Source organism: Onthophagus taurus, chromosome 1, assembly GCF_036711975.1.
Source record: "Onthophagus taurus isolate NC chromosome 1, IU_Otau_3.0, whole genome shotgun sequence".
NCBI classification, from domain to species: domain Eukaryota; kingdom Metazoa; phylum Arthropoda; class Insecta; order Coleoptera; family Scarabaeidae; genus Onthophagus; species Onthophagus taurus.
The window spans coordinates 42286194-42306863 of NC_091966.1; the positions used below are offsets into that span (position 1 = coordinate 42286194).

Genomic DNA, 20670 nt, shown 5'->3' on the forward strand with positions numbered 1-20670 from the left:
AAGTTTTCTGTATTAACCGCGACGTCAAAATAGGGGGGATAGACGTCAAGCGTCGATCCCCACCGTCATAATGACGGTAAGTTCCAAGAAAAATACAAATATTATTAGTAATAGTGAAAATAGTGAGGTTGAATTAGAAATATGAATCGAGGCTAAACAATAAAATGAAATTTGCCGAGCATTTATCGGCTCACATTACGCCGGAATGGCGCAAACAATACATCAATTACGAGGTTTGTTTTTGTCATTGATTTGGCGTTATTAAGATTTTAATTTTAATTTTGGTACAGGAAATGAAGCAACTTTTATATTCGGCGGTGGAACAGGCCCCATCGAGCGAACACGTAGAACCCGATGTTTTTCAAAGATACTTCGCCAAATTCGACGAGGAATTCTTTCATTACTGTGATAAGGAATTAGCGAAAATAAATACCTTCTATTCAGGTATAATTTGATCGATTTAGATGAATCCTTTCTATTTTAGAGATTATTTTAATATCGCACGTGCGTTATTTCCCAATGACCTAGAAAACGATCTCGTTCCTTTCATTCTATTTGCATAACGTTGCGTGTCAGTGTTACCTTCAAGGCCTGAAATGAAACGTTTTGTATTGTTACAGAGAAATTAGCAGAAGCAACTAGAAAATATGCAAGCCTACGTAGTGAAATTATCGAAATTCAAAGCGATAACAATCAGAAAAAATCGTCAACGAGAGGACAAAAACTTCTCCGGAAAAAAAACGTACCACTTCGTAAATTACAAGAACTCAAACTGGCGTTTAGCGAATTTTACTTAAGTCTTATTCTCCTGCAAAACTATCAAAACTTAAATTTTACGGGATTCCGTAAAATATTAAAAAAACACGATAAGGTTGCTGATAATGCTTTAAAATTAATTTTTTTAAATACTCATTTAATTCTTGTAGCTGTTGTCTTCGGAGGTAGGTGCAAGATGGAGAGTGAATCACGTGGAGAATTCTCATTTTTACATGAACAAAGATATAGATCGAATAATAAGGGAAACGGAAAGCACCGTGACGCAGTATATAGAGGGGGGTGATCGTCAAAGAGCGATGAAGAGGTTGAGGGTACCTCCACTGGGGGAAAAACAAAGCCCGTGGATTACTTTTAAAGTTGGGCTATTTACCGGTTCTTTTACTATACTTTTAGTAACTGTGATATTATCAGGTATATTTAAGGAAATGCAATATTGCCTCTAAAATCTTGAAATTACTAAACTAGAACTAACACTAGACTTAGAAACTTTCGGATTGGGTTGGGTTTTTAAACCAATTGAATTCTCAACACACCATGATCAAATTTACTATGAAATAGAATCTGTAAAACAGTTACCTTTCTTGAATGTGTTAGTCATTAGGTAGGTAGATGAGGGATGAAACTAGAAGACGCACACGAATAGTTACACACTTCTTATGAAGATCCTTCCTTACGGTGAAATACCACATTGACTTTGCTGCTGCCTGTAGGATTTTGATTAGGATAGAACAAGCACTTCTACCAGAAGGAATTCATCTGCGAAACAAAAGCAGCTATTCGCGGAACAAAATCATATCTGACAGTTAATGAAAGAATGGCACGCCGGACAATTAGAGAAAAAAGTGCAGATATAACAAATAATAATAATAAAGGAAGAATATGACGATAAGCTGATGAGTTTTTATGATCCAGCCACTTATAAAACAATTAAGTAACACCCAACTGAGAATATAGTAAGGAAAATGAAAGAATTGGTGAATTGTGTAGAAATTCCAGTATCACTATTTCAGTACCACCAAAGACATTCCGGACGATTAGAGAAAAAAAGCAGATATTATCATTTTACCAGTAAATAATCAGAATGCCGGCGTGGTCATAGATAGGAAAGAATACAACTATAAGCTGATGAGACTTTAGGATCCAGCCACTTACAAGAAAATTAAGTAGGGCCCAACTAAGAAACTAGTAAGGAAAATGAAAGAATTGGTAAAAATTTGCAGAAATTGCAGTATCACCACTTCAGTACCACGAAGAGCATTCCGGACGATTGGAGAAAAAAGCAGATATCATCGTTCTACCAGTAGACAATAAGAATGCCGCCGTGGTCATGGACAGGAAAGAAAGCTACAATGAGCTGATGAGACTTTATGATCCAGCCACTTACAAGAAAATTAAGTAGGACCCAACTAAGAAGGTAGTAAGGAAAATGAAAGAATTGGTAAAATCTGCAGAAATTCCAGTACCACCAAGGGCATTCTGGATGATTAGAGAAAAAGGCAGATATTATCGTTTTACCAGTAGACAATAGGAATGCCGTAGTGGTCATGGAAAGGAAAGAAAGCCACGATAAGCTGATGAGACTTTAAGATCTAGCCACTTACAAGAAAATTAAGTAGGACCCAACTAAGAAGATAGTAAGGAAAATGAAAGAATTGGTCAAAATCTGCAGAAATTGCAGTATCACCATTTCAGTACCACGAAGAGCATTCCGGACGATTGGAGAAAAAAGCAGATATCATCGTTCTACCAGTAGACAATAGGAATGCCGCTGTGGTCATGGATAGGAAAGAAAGCCACGATAAGCTGATGTAGATCCAGCCATTTACAAGAAAATTAAGTAGGACCCGACTAAGAAGATAGTAAGGAAAATGAAAGAATTGGTGAAATGTAGAGTAATTTCAGTTTCACACATTTACTACCACTGAGACTTTATGGATTACCTAAAATTCATAAACCAGATATTGTCAGTATATATCATAAATTCTAAACGTAGCAATTCTCGGATATTATGTTACCATATATTACCATGTTATTAGGTTGCCATTAAATCTGTTAGGTTTAGTCAGGGGCTATAGCTCTCGCCCTCCTTACCATCTACCAATTTACTTCTATAGAGTTCCAGTCACCAGTACATTATCTTATCTTGTTCCGACAATATCTCCGTGGGCATCTGTACACATTGATGTTTTTGGTTTAAATTCCCCTTGATTACTATTTATTTTCTGGTACTATCTTTTACTTTCTGTTTGGTTCCTGAGATTCTCCGTTTCCTGGAATTCGTCCTTCAATGCGTTCACTTTTCCATGTTTCGAAATGACTTATATCTGGTCCTGCGTTCTTGAATTTTCCTATAAGATTTCTAACCATTTCTATCAGAACCATTCTATTCCGACTTTCTTTAGATCCTTTCTCCCCAGAGACTTTTCTCCCCTAACATCTCCTCTAAATGAATCCTATTGCTCATCGTTGCAGCCTCGTTCGTGTTCAGTTTGAAGCTATTTGATTCTTTACGTCGCTGTATGTTCAGTTTGTAAAGTTTTGCGCTTGTTTTCTTTTTTTTTTAACGTTGAGTCGCTTACTTTTCACATTCATAACGTCGTTGTCTTTTCCAATTTTAGTAGTAGAGTTAGTACTAATGATAGCTTTAGTTGATTTCAACGCTAGGTTATTGTATACAGCGTGTCTCACGTAACTGGTTCGATAGAACTTTTTCAGGCAGCTTTTCAGTTTTCACTATTCGTAGAGCTTTGAAATTTTGGTAGCCTAGGTTGTTCATTCGGAACTTCCGATCTAAAATATTTTCAAGTTGGCCGCCACTGCCGGTCTACCGGAAGTAAACCATAACGTCGCTATTTTAAATGGTACGCTATAGTTTTTATTACACCATTTCATTGTACGTGAAAATAGGTTGAGTTTGATAAATTATAGATATTGGTACCTAGCGTTTTTCGTTTTCGAGTTATTTTGGTTTTAAGCTAAATTTCAACATGTTCTTTAAATCTCCATACCTCTGCCAACGTTCATTCAAAAAGATCTACAATGTGCACGATTACACTTCAGATGCTGTTAAATAGATTGTCATTTGTTGTATCGGAGTATCTTATACAGGTTGGTCTAAAATTGAATTACTGTTTCTCCATATTCAATGGCAAGAAAGTCGAAAATTTTAAATGGAACGCCCCATATTTTTTTAGCCTATCAGAAAAGGAATTTAATTCTCTATAAATTATCTATAAACATTCCTATACCTATTTATTGTAGTTTGCCTCATATTGGGAAATTTATTAAAACATGCACGAAATGCAGATTTTTTATTAGAAAGCTATGGAATTTTGACAGTTTTTGGTCTATGTTTGTATTATTGTCGTCATTAGCTACATTTGACGACGGGTATAAGTCATTGAACATCACGGCAGATCATTCCAACGCCGATATTTGAAATTTATTTTGTATTGACCACATATTTCCGGTCACCAGTGATGAAGACAACGAAATAAATATTTTATCGTATTTTATTACATTTCCAAATTCAATTTAATAACAAATTTATATTTTTATCCAAATCTAATTTTTGTCATTAATTTTTTGTTTTAGAAATAATAATAGACATAAATTAAACGAAAGACTGTCAAAATGTCATGGCCTTCTAATAAAAATACAAATGTTTCCCTGCATTTCCTGCATGTTTTGATAAATTTCACAATATGAGAGAAACTACAATAAATAGGTATAGGAATGTTTATAGATAAATTGTAGAGAATTAAATTCCCCCTCGGGTAAGCTAATAAAATATAGGGCGTTCCATATCAAATTTTCGACTTTCTTACGGTTGAATAGGGAGAAACGGTAATAGTATTTTTGACCACCTGTATAAGATACTCTGATACAATAAATGACAATCATGAATGAAAGCTAGAACTAACACCAAACCTAAAACTAGAAACAATCGGGTTTAGCCGTCTTGAGAGACGCACGGCTAAACTCGAATATATCTAGTTCTAGGTCAAGTGTTAGTTCTAAATCTAGTGTTAGTTCTAGTTTTGTCATAATTTACAATAATATATTAGCTAATATTTACAAAAAGATATTTCGCAATTATTTCCTTTATACAGGGTGTCTCAGCGAGACCGGTCATTAGATGTTTCTGGGGTTCTGGCGAAAATAAAAATTTGAGAATTCAGACTTAAGTATTATCAATTACGATCTCTTCAACTAAAATATTTTCAGATTTCTTGCACTTTCGGTTATACGGGAAGTCGCCACCTACTTTATTTTTTTAAATGGAACACCCTGTATATTTTTACATATTTGGATTTGTCTGTTTTCAAGGTTTATAAATAAGTTTACTTTTTGCAATTTGATTCGGCCATTCTCGAGTTATTCGAATTTTTCTAGAAAAATCTGCTCCAGCAGACATTTGTTCAAAAAATCAGAGAACACTCGATTTTTGGGATATCAATTTAGGATTCAGAATATGCTTAAACAACATGATGAAGTATGTTTTGGTGCCGAGAACGGCTGTCTAGAACGTTTGGTCACGTTACTATGGCACGTTAACTTTTCAAAATTTGGACGTACCATAACTTCATTTTTTTAAATGGCACCCCCCATATTTTATTACTTAGTCGTCTTCGGCGTCTCATTCTACATCTTTTATATCCCATATGTCCCATACCTAACATTAATAGTTTAGGAGATAATTAGGGTTTTTTGAAAAATGCACATATATCATATGGATATTTAGCCTAGTGTGCCATGAAAAACAAGCCTTCTCAATGAGTTCTTGTCAAAGACTCACTTGTTTACCTCACTTGATGCATGTGAGCAAATAATTATCTGTTATGTCCCTTAATATTAGTACTGAAAAGAGTTAAAATCGATAACAATAACGAAAGTAATATTTACACAAATTAAGAAATTCTTACTTTATTTTTTATGCATAAAAAGCGCGACAAAGTTCGTAGTATGATTCCTAGATCTTCTTTGGCAGCTCGAATTGAGGTGTTGGGACTGGGCTCGAAATAAGCCAAGGCATTCACCTCTTCCGTTGCATTATCTACTACATTTTTTGGTCAGTTTAACACGTGATTAATTCGTCCAAAATGCAAAAAATTTGCTTCTATTCTTCTAAATTTATCTTTTGTCATCGGAGGTAAATGCGGATAATTTTCATTAAACATTCTGCAAGTTCTACTAAGAACTTTGTAGCACATTTTACGTGCACAAAAAATAAATTATGGATTTCTTTATATGTATAAACATTATTTACGTTATTAATATCCATTTTACCTGGTTTCAGACTCACAAGCATCAAACAACGTAAATCAGACTTTGACGTTTGTCAATAAGTCATTAAACATTTGTTTTCCATGGCACACTAGGTTAATATCGATATGATATGTGAGCATTTTTCAAAAAACCCTAATTATTTCTCAAACTATTAATGTTAGGCATAGGACATATGCAATATAAAAGATGTAAAATAAGACGCCGAAGACGACTAAGTAATAAAATATGGGGGGTGCCATTTAAAAAAATTAAGTTAAAAAATAGTGCTTCCAAATTTCGAAAAGTTAACGTGTCATAGTAAAGTGACCAAACGATCTAGACAGCCGTTCTCGGCACCAAAACATACTCCATCATGTTGTTTAAGCATGTTCTGAATCTTAAATTGATATCTCAAAAATTGAGTGTTCTATGATTTTTTGAACAACTGTCCACTGGAGCAGATTTTTCTAGAAAAAATCGAATAACTCGAGAACGGCCGAATCAAATTGCAAAAAGTAAAGTTATTTATAAACCTTCAAAATAGACAAATCAAAATGTGTAAAAATATACAGGGTATTCCATTTAAAAAAATAAAGTAGGTGGCGACTTCCGGTATAACCGGAAGTGCTAGAAATCTGAAAATATTTTAGATGAAGAGAACGTAATTGATAATACTTAAATCTGCATTCTCAAATTTTTTGTTTGGCCAGAACCCCAGAAACGTCTAATGACCGGTCTCACTGAGACACTGTATACAAATGCAGAGGAGATAGGCCAAGCAGAACCTCCATTGCTAGAGTTGGCGTTGTGCCTATCGGACCAGAGATAACTGAAGTCTGTCGGACTTTCCTATACCAGGCTGCTACTTCGTATGTGATCATAGGTCTAACCAGAGTCGCACAGAGCCAGTACAACCTTTCAGGGGTAAGACCCCAATTTTTTCCACAAAGACTGCGGCAACTCCACAAGGATAGTCTAGTTTTGTGCAAAACTCCCTGCAAATGTCCATTCCATGACAGGGTTTTGTCTAGGATTACTCCTAGATATTTGACTTCCTTTGAGAAAGGAATTTCTTCACCTTGGATAGTTGGGCGGATTAGTCCATCCAACTTTCGTTTCCTGGTGAAGGGCACAACAATTGTCTTTTGCAGGTTTATTGAGAGGTTCTCTCCCTTAGCCAAGCGCAAATGGTATCTAGGGTCACCTGGAGTGCTAGTGTTAGTTTCAGTTGTTATTCTGTGTTTCTAGTTCTAGGTCTAGTGTTAGTTCTAGTTTTATCATCATTTACAATAATATATTAGTTAATATTTACAAAAAGATATTTCGCAATTATTTCCTTTATATTTATACTTTAATAATTTTTTTCAATTAGATATTTATCAAAGGGCTAACACCTTTTTATGAAACATTTCTATTATGATATTATTTACTTTCAGGAATTTTCCGTCAAGGAAAAGATGATTGGAGAGTAGCTTGTCGTTTATACCGAGGCCCCCTACTTATAATCCTTTCCATGTTTCTTTGGGGGGTAAACATTTACGGTTGGAGATCATCGGGGGTTAATCACGTGTTAATATTCGAATTGGATCCGAGAAACCACCTCTCCGAACAACACGTGATCGAAATGGCATCGATTTTCGGCGTGGTTTGGACGTTATCCGTTTTAAGTTTCATCTACAGCACTGAACTTGGCATTCCCGCTTACGTAAATCCTTTGGTTTTATTCGGATTGATGTTGGCGTTTTTGTTGAACCCGACGAAAACGTTTCGACACGCCGCTAGATTTTGGGCGTTAAAAGTTTTGGTAATATTAAAATAATAATTCAAAATTTGTATTAATTTTGTTGATTCTTTTAGGGGAGGATTCTTTTAGCTCCATTTTTTTATGTAAATTTCGCCGATTTTTGGATGGCGGATCAACTCGTTAGTTTGATTCCACTTTTTAGCGATATCCAATTTATAATTTGTTTTTATATTTCAATTGGTGATTGGTATACGGCTAAAGGTAAATGATTTTTTTGTTTTCCGATTGTTTTATAGTTTTATAATTTTACACCCAATTAGGTCATTTTAATTATAAAGAATAGAGTTCATTGATCGCTTTGTAGCCCTTTTTAGAAAAAAATTTGAACGTTCAAATTATTTCTTATTCCGTTTAAGATGCGTTTTACAGATTGGACCGGTTGCGTGGAAAAGCGGATCTTCCTCCGGCTGTTTATAGCATGTTTGCCTCCGTGGTTTAGGTTTGCGCAATGTTTGAGGAGATACAGAGACACTCGAGAAGCGTTTCCACATCTTGCGAACGCTGCCAAGTATGCTACGTCTTTTTTTGTTATGACCTTCACCACTTTATTGAATGTTTACTCGGGTAAAAATAAATTAACTCAGTTTAATGTAAATTTTTATCTAAAAATAATTTTTAGATAATTATCAGTCTATGATGGAGAATCCCTTTTTTTATTTTTGGATCAGTTCGTCGCTAATCAGCTCGTGTTACGCCTACACTTGGGATATCAAATTGGATTGGGGGTTGTTAGATTCGAAAGCGGGTGACAATAAATTTTTACGAGAAGAAGTCGTCTATTCTTCAACAGTCAGTTAAATCCTCGCTTTTAATCAACCCGCAATAACTTGTTCATAATTTTTTGTAGTGGTTTTATTACTTCGCAATAATAGAAGATTTTATACTACGTTTCGGCTGGGCTTTTTCAATGTCCCTTACTGAATTAGGCTATGTCCATGGAGATCTCATGGTGACCATTCTTGCACCGTTAGAAATATTTAGGTAAAATTTACTCTTAATCAAGTGCAAATTATTCTCAGAAAAATCTTTTAGGAGATTTGTTTGGAATTATTTCCGATTGGAAAATGAACACCTTAATAATTGTGGAAAATTTAGAGCTGTTAGAGATATTTCTGTGGCCCCGATGGATTGTTCGGATCAAATGTTGATTATACGGATGATGGATGAGGATGATGGGGTCATAAACAGGAAGAAAAAAAGGATTAAGAGAAAGCAAGAACAAAGGTTGATGCTTGAGGGGGAATCAACTGATGATGTTGATAATTGATTGATTTCGAAAGATTGTTGTTAATTATTGCTTTTTAAATGTACAAATTAAATTTAATATGATGTTTAATATGCTTTTTTTAAAGTTACTCCAGTGACAGTTCCTTCCAAATTTGTCTATCCCAACCCCATTCAGCCTTCAATATAGAATATCTGCAATGGTAGGAAATTCAAATTTTGCAATGACTGGAAGTTAAATCTCTCATGATCTTGGCATCATTACCGAAATCCTAAGGTCTAAAATTGTCCAAACTGATCAAACAGAGTCTAAAATTGTTTAAACTTTACAAAATTGACCAAAATGATCATAATATGTCTAAAATTACTTAAATTTGTCTAAAATGTGGCTAAAATTATCTAAACGTGGCCCAACTTGTACAAAATTGTTTATGTCTATAATGACCAAAATTTTACAAAATAGTTCAAAATGATCAAAATGTATTTAAACTTATCTAGATTTTGAAAAAATTTTATAAAATTGTCTAAAATGATTAAATTGAATCTAAAATTGTTTATATTTATTGTTATTTACTAGACTAAACATGCACAAAATTATCTGAATTTGTCAAAATGTGTCTAATATTATCTAAATTTGCCCAAAATTGTTTCAAAGCGCAAAATTTGCCTATAATTATTTAAATTTGTCTAAGCATGTGTAATATTATCTAAAATAATCAACATTTTTCCAAAATTTTCCCTGATAGTGTTAACTTCTTTTATTCTAAATCTGTTGCTGATATTGTTATAAAGCCTGACTCGGATTTATTAACTTTCTATCATACCAATCAATTAAATGCTGACTGTACTCCTTTTACCTTCAAGGAAGTGTCCGTGGATTCTATTGAACGGTATCTGCTTTTGTTTAAGTCTACTAGTGTTGGCTCGGATGATATTTCTCTAGATATGGTTAGGTTGTGTTTTTTGTATTTTGAGTGTTCTCTGTAATATTTTCAACTTTTGTCTGATAATATCGGTTTATCCTAAGACATGGAAATGTGGTCTGGTGACTCCTGTTCCTAAAATGAAACCAGTTAAAGAGTTTAAAGATTTGAGACGTATTACCATCCTTCCGCTTTTGTCTAAAGTGTTAGAGAAAATTATGACGGAGCAACTAAGATCGTTTTAGATACTTATAATATACTACCTGATAAACAATCTGGTTTTAGGTGTCAATATAGCTATGACACAGCGCTTCTTGACTTAAATGCTGATATATATAGAGCTCTTGATGCTGGTAAATCAACTTTGCTTGTGTTGCTTGACTTTATTAAGGCATATGATATCTTAAATCACAACCTTTTATTGGTTATTCTTAAATTTGTTGGTGTGTCTGAGTGTGCTGATTCATTGTTTAAGAGTTATCTGTTTGATAGAACGCAGGCGGTTAAGGTGAAGTCACAGTATTCTAATTCTATTGAATTGTTTGCTGGTGTTGCGCAGGGATCTATACTTGGTCCTATCTTTTTTGCCGACCTTATAGGGTTAAAGTTAAATCAGTGAATTATGAATTTTGCCTTTTCTGCTCTTGTTATTTTGTTGTTTAGGTATTCTGTATTTGTTTGGCTCAATAAAGTATTATTATTATAATTAAATTATTTACATTGGTCCATCGCGCATCGGTATCGGTAAGCTTCTCGAAAATTATCCAAATTTTTCTGAAGATGTATAAAATTATTCAACGTTGCCTAAACTAACCAAAACTTGTCTAAAATTATCAAAATATGCCTAAAGTTGTCAAACGATGTTAGAATTTCAATCTAGGCGTTAAAACTGATGTCTAAGGCTACTATAGTACTAACAGTAGTTATAGGTTCGAAAAAGTCAAACGCTTTTTCAAAAGACGCTCGGCAAAACTCGAAAGTTTCTAGTTCTAGGTTTAATGTTAGTACTAATAGTACTTCTAGTATCTAATTTTAAACAATTTGAATCATTTTAGACAATTTTGTAAAAGTTTGGATGAATTTGAACAAATTTTGCAATCATTGATCATTATAAACCATTTTTTCACGTTTATGTTCACAATTTTGAACAAATTTAGACAATTTTGTAAAGGTTTCATCAAATTTGAATAAATGTTATAAAATTTTGTGAATGTTAAGCCAAGTTTAAACAAATTTTTGCAATTTTAAATAATTAGATAAGTTTACATACTTTTAGACACATTCTTATTAAATGATTTTGAACAAATTTTGGGGTTTTAAATAACTTTAAACTCATTTTGAATATTTTTTAGATCTTCTACTCACAGGTATATCCATTCTGGCTACTTGGCCAATTCATGTCAACCTTTGCACTTTGATAAATTTAACTATCTCTCGAATCTTCTTACCCCCTCTTAATCTTTCTGCACTAAAGCCCATGTTTTTGACCCATTCTGGTTGTATTAAGGATTTATGTAAGATTATTTTGGTAGTTTAGATGTGAAGTTGTTTATAAGCCCACAGAAGCATTTGTTGGCTTAGACTGATCATCCTCAACTTCCAAATGTTTTGGTTTGTTTCCATCGTCAGTCTTTGCCACCATATACTTGATCTTTATAAAATTTATCAAAATTTATCTTCTCTAACTGCGTTTTCAATCTTGTAAAGGCCTCCTATAGTATCTATGTCGTCGGCGAATGCCAAAATCTGCGTTGACTTATTAAATATTGTTCCAGATGTTTGAAATCCTGCATCTCTTACTATCTTTGTGTTAAAAAATAGACATGACAGCCCATCTCCCTGTTGTAGACCCTGGCTTTGAAATATTCTTGACAGATCTCTTTATATTTTGAATTTACAGGAAAGTTTGCCGAGAATAAAATGTATCATTGCTATTAGATGAGGGATTACATTGAACTGCATTATTATCAAGGCTTTCGTATATCGTTGTATACTTTTGGGAAAAAATTTGAAATTGCTGTTTTAGATACTCTGAAGTAGTGGTGAAACTGATATCCGGTATCAGCTTTATTTATATCAGGTTTGTCGTTAGCAACCTCATTGTAAAAATCCCAATACGATACATAAAATCTCTTGTTGCAGTTTCGTCTAGTTTTCTTCTCTTCGCTTGTAATTCATAATCACATTCATTATTAACAGAACTGTCGCTGTTATCACTTTTGATTATTAATTAAAGTATCCTCTTTTTAATGCAAAAAGCCGTTTTGAAAAATCACTTTCAGTTCTTGAAAAATAAATTTTTGAAATGATCAACAATTTTTTTGAATTTTGCAATTTTCGCCGATTAAGTTTTAAAAATTCGTATAAAATCCATTTCTTGGAATATGAGTATGAAAATTTCCCAAAGTGCTAATAAGATTGTCCTCTTTCCAATGAACCAACCAGTTTTGAAAAATAATTTTTAGTTTTTGAGAAAACAGTATTTGAAGTTTTGATAAAATTTTCGATGTTGCAATTTTCATCGATAATTTTCAAAATTGGCTATAAAATTAATTTCTTGAAGGATCCTTGTGGAAATATCACCAATTATTAATTAAAGTATCCTCTTTTTAATGCAAAAAGCTGTTTTGAAAAATCACTTTTAGTTCTTGAGAAAAAAAAATTTGAAATAATCGACAATTTTTTCAAATTTTTGCAATTTTCGCCGATTAAGTTTTAAAAATTCGTATAAAATCCATTTCTTGGAATATAAGAATGAAAATTTCCTAAAGCGTTAATAAGAGTGTCCTCTTTCCAATGAACCAACACGTTTTGAAAAATAACTTTTAGTTTTTGAGAAAACAATATTTAAAGTTTTGATAAAATTTTCGATGTTCCAATTTTCTTCGATAACATTCAAAATTCGCTGTAAAATTAATTTCTTGAAGGATCCTTGTGGAAATATCACCAATTATTAATTATAGTATTCTCTTTTTAATGCAAAAAGGCGTTTTGAAAAATTACTTTTAGTTCTTGATAAAAAAATTTTTGAAATAATCGACAATTTTTTCGAATTGTGCAATTTTCGCCGATTAAGTTTTAAAAATTTGTATAAAATCCACTTCTCGGAATATGAGTTTGAAAATTTTCCAAAGTGTTAGTAAAAGTGTCTTCTTTCCAATGAACTAACCCGTTTTGAAAAATAACTTTTAGTTTTTGAAAAAACAGTATTTGAAGTTTTGATAAAATTTTCGGTGTTGCAATTTTTATCGATAATTTTCAAAATTTGCTATAAAATTAATTTCTTGAAGGATCCTTGTGAAAATATAACCAATTATTAATTAAAGTATCCTCTTTTTAATGCAAAAAGCCATTTTGAAAAACCACTTTTAGTTCTTAAGAAATAAATTTTTGAAATGATTGACAATTTTTTCGGATTTTGCAAATTTCACCGATTAAGTTTTAAAAATTCGTATAAAATCCATTTCTTGGAATATGAGTTTGAAAATTTCCCAAAGTGTTAATAAGAGTGTCCTCTTTCCAATGAACCAACCCGTTTTGAAAAATAACTTTTAGTTTTTGAGAAAACAGTATTTAAAGTTTTTCTAAAATTTTTGATGTTGCAATTTTCATCGATAACTTTCAAAATTCGCTATAAAATTCATTTCTTGAAGGACCCTTGTGGAAATATCACCAATTATTAAATAAAGTATCCTCTTTTTAATGCAAAAAGCCGTTTTGAAAAATCACTTTCAGTTCTTGAGAAATAAATTTTTGAAATAATCGACAATTTTTTCCAATTTTTGCAATTTTCGCCGATTAAGTTTTAAAAATTCGTATAAAATCCATTTCTTGGAATATGAGTATGAAAATTTCCCAAAGTGTTAATAAAAGTGTCCTCTTTCCAATGAACTAACCCGTTTTGAAAAATAACTTTTAGTTTTTGAGAAAACAATATTTGAAGTTTTGAAAAAATTTACGATGTTTCAATTTTCAAAATTCGCTATAAAATTAATTTCTTGAAAGATCCTTGTGATTTAATTTTTGTCATTGCTGTTTTTGTTGCATTTTTACTACATTTTCATCATTAATTTTCTAATAAAGCTAATAATCCTTAATACAACATCTAGCAACTTTTTTCCGAGGATTTCTCTCAATTAAACTGTAATATTGCACATTAAAAAGTTTATAACACGAAAGACATAATTTTGATTTTTATAACCATAAAAGATTAAAAACTTTTCTTTATAGGTGTTATAGTTTAAAAATATACATATATAAATTTATAAGTCAGAAAACGTTAAAGATAATATAAAAAATTCCTACGTTGAAAGAGTATTTTACAAAAATTCTTTATAAACCGAACGTTACCATAATTTATTTTCATCGTATTAACCGGGTAAATGAAGTTCTTATCAAAGTCGTTAACTTTATATAGTTAAATATTTCATTTACGATACTCGTTCGCCACATACACGTCGCGTAAATAAACGAGGCTTTTTAATTTTCTCGGGAGAAATGAAAACGGTGCGATAGTTTTCGACCGACGAGAGAATTTGAAAGCTCGAAAAGAAGACGACGACGGAAAGTCTCGGATTCTCGGAGAGTGACGTTAAAACGGAGTCGTCCAATTGCGCGCTTGGAAAATTATCGATTATCGTCGTTGTGGAAAATGGCAGAGGTGTGATAACATATGGAGTGACACCGTCGTCGTGCTACAATATGAAAAGCTCCTTCCGCAAGCTTGTCATTTTCATATCATGTAGTGTTTGTGCTTTGGGCGACTTGGAAATATACCCGGGTAAGTAATTATAGAGATTTCTTTAAGTTTATCCAAAGAAAATTCTTTTGTCTTATTAATCGTTTCGGGCGAAAAATGTATGTCTTGTATATCAACAGAGTCATTTAGAAATTTTTATCGTACAACAAGTATTAACATCATCAAAAATTTATAGTATTTGAAAAATTTTAAACTCACATAAATTTTTTTTTATTCTAGTATGACTAAATAAAGTGGTTTTACTTTTTAGTACTTTCTGTAGACAGGAAACTTGGAGGTGATAACGGGTGATATGTAAATTTACGTACATAATACAGATAAACTGTTTAAAAACGTTTCTTTAACCAGAAATAAATTTCTATTGTTTATATCTTTGATATTTTCAGGTATTAACTTTGAGGACCAAAACAAAAACCTCGATATTTCCGATGATCCACTCCTTCCAATTTACAATTCGCGTCGAGCTCAAGCGGAGCTCGAGCTGGACCAGAAGTATTTCGGGATGCCATTGGAGGCGTTTAGAAACCGACTAACCACCAATTTAAAGGCGATGCAAAAGGAGATTATCAGCAAGCAGAACGCAATGAAAGCAAAAGCCCTAAACGCCTACAAACATATGTCGCTTCAGGATATTCCGTCGAAATATCACAAGTACTCACCGCATGATTATGGCAACACGAATTTACACAATATTCTCGGTGACGTAGCGAGACAGGACTCGGATTTCACTTTTAGGGATGAAGACACTGATGATTTTGATGATAATTTCGTGAATAATTATGGGGATCAGATGGCCAGGGAACCTGAAAACGATAACTATGAAAGGAGTGGAGAAAGTTACGGTGGAGCGGATTCAAAGTTTAGTTTTGTTACTGAAGAAAAACCGGTTAAGTTTGCAGTTGCTCCACCTGATCCTAGGTTTTATGCTGAAAATCCACCGGAAGGTAAAATATATTGTAAATGTGATTTTTATTGCGCACTGTACACTTTAGCACTTTGTTTTGGAAAAGCTAAATCTCCTAGATGTTGAATGTTGCCCCACTACGTCCTTGCTAACCAAGTTCATCGTTTCTTATGATATTTCGATGTTTTGGCACATGATATTTGCGTGTCATTAATGTGATTCGTTGAGTTTAATGCACCACTTCTTTGTCCAGATGGAAATTTTTTTAAGAGCAGATTTTTAGTTCAGCTTGTCATGATTGTGTCACCAACAAAAAAGGTTGTTGTGCTGTACAATGTTGTTGGAACGTCATAGATGTGGTATTCCAACCCTAATCAGCTTCAATACCAAGTAAGAATCTTCATGTTTAGAAATTGGTAAAAATAACATATAATACCGGTATTAGCAATTTTTATATTTAAATAACGTCTATTTCGTACACTTGTCCATTCATCAAATATGTTGTGGCATTCGTTTAGTCGTGAAAAAAACTTTGATCCTTCAACTATCAATTTTGACATATTTGTCAACTTTATAAAAAATCCTTTAAAATGAGTCCAAACTCGACATATTTAACTTTGATATTAATGGAGATACAATCACTTCCGGTTTGAAACGTCAACGTCACTTTTGACATGTTTATCATCTTCATTAAAAAACCTTTAAAATGAGTCCAAAGATGACGTACTTATCTCAAAAAACAAAAAAGTTAGAATAAAAAGCGTTAAACCTGAAGTTAGCAACAATGAAGATAGCAATTTAATTTTTAAATATTAATACCAACCTTAATTTTTGATTTAATTTTATTATATTTTTATTTTTGTGACAAATATTAAAACATTTTATAAAAATTAAGAATATGTCAAAATGACATTGACATTTAAAATCGAAAGTTGCTTATATCTTGAGTAATATTGGAATTAAACGTATCATGTTTGGACTCATTTTAAAGGATTTTCCACGACGATTACAAATATGTCAAAATTGACGTTGACATTCTTAACCGGAAGTTGACCATAACTTTATTAATATTGAAGATAAATATGTGGTGTTTGTACTCATTTTAAAGGATTTTTAATGAAGATTAAATATATGTCAAAATTGAGGTTGAGATTTTAAACCTGAAGTTAGTTATCATATAATAGAAGTTTTATAACTGAAGTTAGTTTAATCGTGAAAAAATCTTTTTAGTTATCAATGTTAACTTTAATTTTATTATCTTCGTAATTTTCATAAAATAACCTTTAAAGTGAGCCCAAACATGACGCATTTATCTGAAAAAACCAAAAAGTTTGATACTTCAACTATCAATTTTGACATATTTGTCAACTTTATAAAAAATCCTTTAAAATGAATCCAAACTCGACATATTTAACTTTGACATTAATGGAGATACAATCACTTCCGGTTTGAAACGTCAACGTCACTTTTGACATATTTATCATCTTCATTAAAAAACCTTTAAAATGAGTCCAAAGAAGACGTACTTATCTCAAAAAACAAAAATGTTAGAATAAAAAGCTTTAAACCTGAAGTTAGCAACAATGAAGTAGCAATTTAATTTTTAAATATTAATACCAACCTTAATTTTTGATTTAATTTTATTATATTTTTGTTTTTGTCACAAATGTTAAGACATTTTATAAAAATTAAGAATATGTCAAAATGACATTGACATTTCAAATCGGAAATTGTTATATCTCGAGTAATATTGGAATTAAACGTATCATGTTTGGACTCATTTTAAAGGATTTTTCACGACGATTACAAATATGTCAAAATTGACGTTGACATTCTTAACCGAAAGCTGACCATAACTTTATTAATATTGAAGATAAATATGTGGTGTTTGTACTCATTTTAAAGGATTTTTAATGAAGATTAAATATATGTCAAAATTGAGGTTGAGATTTTAAACCTGAAGTTAGTTATCATATAATAGAAGTTTTATAACTGAAGTTAGTTTAATCGTGAAAAAATCTTTTTAGTTATCAATGTTAACTTTAATTTTATTATCTTCGTAATTTTCATAAAATAACCTTTAAAGTGAGCCCAAACATGACGCATTTATCTCAAAAAACCAAAAAGTTTGATACTTCAACTATCAATTTTGACATATTTGTCAACTTTATAAAAAATCCTTTAAAATGAATCCAAACTGGACATATTTAACTTTGATATTAATGGAGATACAATCACTTCCGGTTTGAAACGTCAACGTCACTTTTGACATATTTATCATCTTCATTAAAAAACCTTTGAAATGAGTCCAAAGAAGACGTACTTATCTCAAAAAACAAAAAAGTTAGAATAAAAAGCATTAAACCTGAAGTTAGCAACAATGAAGATAGCAATTTAATTTTTAAATATTAATACCAACCTTAATTTTTGATTTAATTTTATTATATTTTCGTTTTACGATTACAAATATGTCAAAATTGACGTTGACATTCTTAACCGGAAGTTGACCATAACTTCATTAATATTGAAGATAAATATGTGGTGTTTGTACTCATTTTAAAGGATTTTTAATGAAGATTAAATATATGTCAAAATTGAGGTTGAGATTTTAAATCTGAAGTTAGTTATCATATAATAGAAGTTTTATAACTGAAGTTAGTTTAATCGTGAAAAAATCTTTTTAGTTATCAATGTTAACTTTAATTTTATTATCTTCGTAATTTTCATAAAATAACCTTTAAAGTGAGTCCAAACATGACGCATTTATCTCAAAAAACCAAAAAGTTTGATCCTCCAACTATCAATTTTGACATATTTGTCAACTTTATAAAAAATCCTTTAAAATGAATCCAAACTCGACATATTTAACTTTGACATTAATGGAGATACAATCACTTCCGGTTTGAAACGTCAACGTCACTTTTGACATATTTATCATCTTCATTAAAAAACCTTTAAAATGAGTCCAAAGAAGACGTACTTATCCCAAAAAACAAAAAAGTTAGAATAAAAAGCATTAAACCTGAAGTTAGCAACAATGAAGATAGCAGTTTAATTTTTAAATATTAATACCAACCTTAATTTTTGATTTAATTTTATTATATTTTTGTCACAAATGTTAAGACATTTTATAAAAATTAAGAATATGTCAAAATGACGTTGACATTTCAAACCGGAAATTGTTATATCTCGAGTAATATTGGAATTAAACGTATCATGTTTGGACTCATTTTAAAGGATTTTTCACGACGATTACAAATATGTCAAAATTGACGTTGACATTCTTAACCGGAAGTTGACCATAACTTTATTAATATTGAAGATAAATAGGTGGTGTTTGTACTCATATTAAAGGATTTTTAATGAAGATTAAATATATGTCAAAATTGAGGTTGAGATTTTAAACCTGAAGTTAGTTATCATATAATAGAAGTTTTATAACTGAAGTTAGTTTAATCGTGAAAAAATCTTTTTAGTTATCAATGTTAACTTTAATTTTATTATCTTCGTAATTTTCATAAAATAACCTTTAAAGTGAGTCCAAACATGACGCATTTATCTCAAAAAACCAAAAAGTTTGATCCTTCAACTATCAATTTTGACATATTTGTCAACTTTATAAAAAATCCTTTAAAATGAGTCCAAACTCGACATATTTAACTTTGATATTAATGGAGATACAATCACTTCCGGTTTGAAACGTCAACGTCACTTTTGACATATTTATCATCTTCATTAAAAAACCTTTAAAATGAGTCCAAAGATGACGTACTTATCTCAAGAAACAAAAAAGTTAGAATAAAAAGCATTAAACCTGAAGTTAGCAACAATGAAGATAGCAATTTAATTTTTAAATATTAATACCAACCTTAATTTTTTATTTTTTTTATTATATTTTGTTTTTGTGACAACTATTAAGACATTTTATAAAAATTAGGAATATGTCAAAATGACATTGACATTTCAAACCGGAAATTCTTATATCTCGAGTAATATTGGAATTAAACGTATCATGTTTGGACTCATTTTAAAGGATTTTTCACGACGATTACAAATATATCAAAATTGACGTTGACATTCTTAACCGGAAATTGACCATAACTTCACTAATATTGAAGATAAATACGTCGTGTTTGTACTCATTTTAAAGGATTTTTAATGAAGATTACAAATATGTCAAAATTGAGGTTGACATTTTAAACCTGAAGTTAGTTATCATATAATAGACAAATGGACAAATTCATGGTGTTCTCTCATGATGTATTCTTTATTAAAAAACCTTTAAAATGAGTCCAAAGATGACGCACTTGTCCCAAAAAACAAAAAAGTTAAAATAAAAAACATTGAACCCGAAGTTAGCAACACTGAAGATAGCAATTTAATTTTTAAATATTAATACCAACCTTAATTTTTGATTTAATTTTATTATATTTTCGTTTTTGTCACAAATGTTAAGACATTTTATAAAAATTAAGAATATGTCAAAATGACATGGACATTTTAAACCGGAAATTGTTATATCTCGAGTAATATTGGAATTAAACGTATCATATTTGGACTCATTTTAAAGGATTTTTCACGACGATTACAAATATGTCAAAATTGACGTTGACATTCTTAACCGGAAGTTGACCATAACTTCATTAATATTGAAGATAAATATGTGGTGTTTGTACTCATTTCAAAGGATTTTTAATGAAGATTACAAATATGTCAAAATTGAGGTTGACATTTTAGCAATTTTTATATTTAAATAACGTCGTACACTTGTCCATTCATAAAATCTGAGGCTACATTTTTTAACATTTCATTTTAATGCTGTTAATTCTTTTTTCAAAGAATTACGAACATTGTTACTGTAGTTTATAACAGTTATTGAAACCTCTTGCAATTAATGACTTTCTCAATTCAATTGAAATACAAAATTTTCTGAACAACAAGCCATCTAATGCTGTCATTCTAGATAATACTTCATCGAAACAGTCATTTTTTGTATTAAACAAATCTGTAA

The 20670-nt window shown here is 31.2% G+C and overlaps 2 protein-coding genes across 2 annotated transcripts in view; both read left to right on the top strand.

The window, feature by feature from the left end:
- Positions 1-31: 31 nt before the first annotated feature.
- On the top strand, positions 32-9185 carry LOC111417093 (P[[i]]-sensitive XPR1 orthologue). Its single transcript, XM_023049272.2, has 10 exons — positions 32-233; positions 291-444; positions 621-871; positions 927-1188; positions 7482-7849; positions 7903-8050; positions 8219-8413; positions 8469-8638; positions 8697-8830; positions 8882-9185. The coding sequence occupies exons 1-10, from the start codon at positions 165-167 to the stop codon at positions 9114-9116; spliced, it is 1986 nt and encodes a 661-aa protein (XP_022905040.1). The 5' UTR covers positions 32-164; the 3' UTR covers positions 9117-9185.
- A 2534-nt stretch (positions 9186-11719) lies between these two features.
- Positions 11720-20670, top strand: part of LOC111420132 (uncharacterized) — a 73616-nt gene continuing 64665 nt past the window's right edge. Inside the window, exons 1-3 of the mRNA XM_071195688.1 lie at positions 11720-11773; positions 14539-14776; positions 15142-15699. Coding sequence (XP_071051789.1) covers positions 11720-11773; positions 14539-14776; positions 15142-15699 — 850 coding nt within the window. The remainder of the gene's footprint in view (positions 11774-14538; positions 14777-15141; positions 15700-20670) is intronic.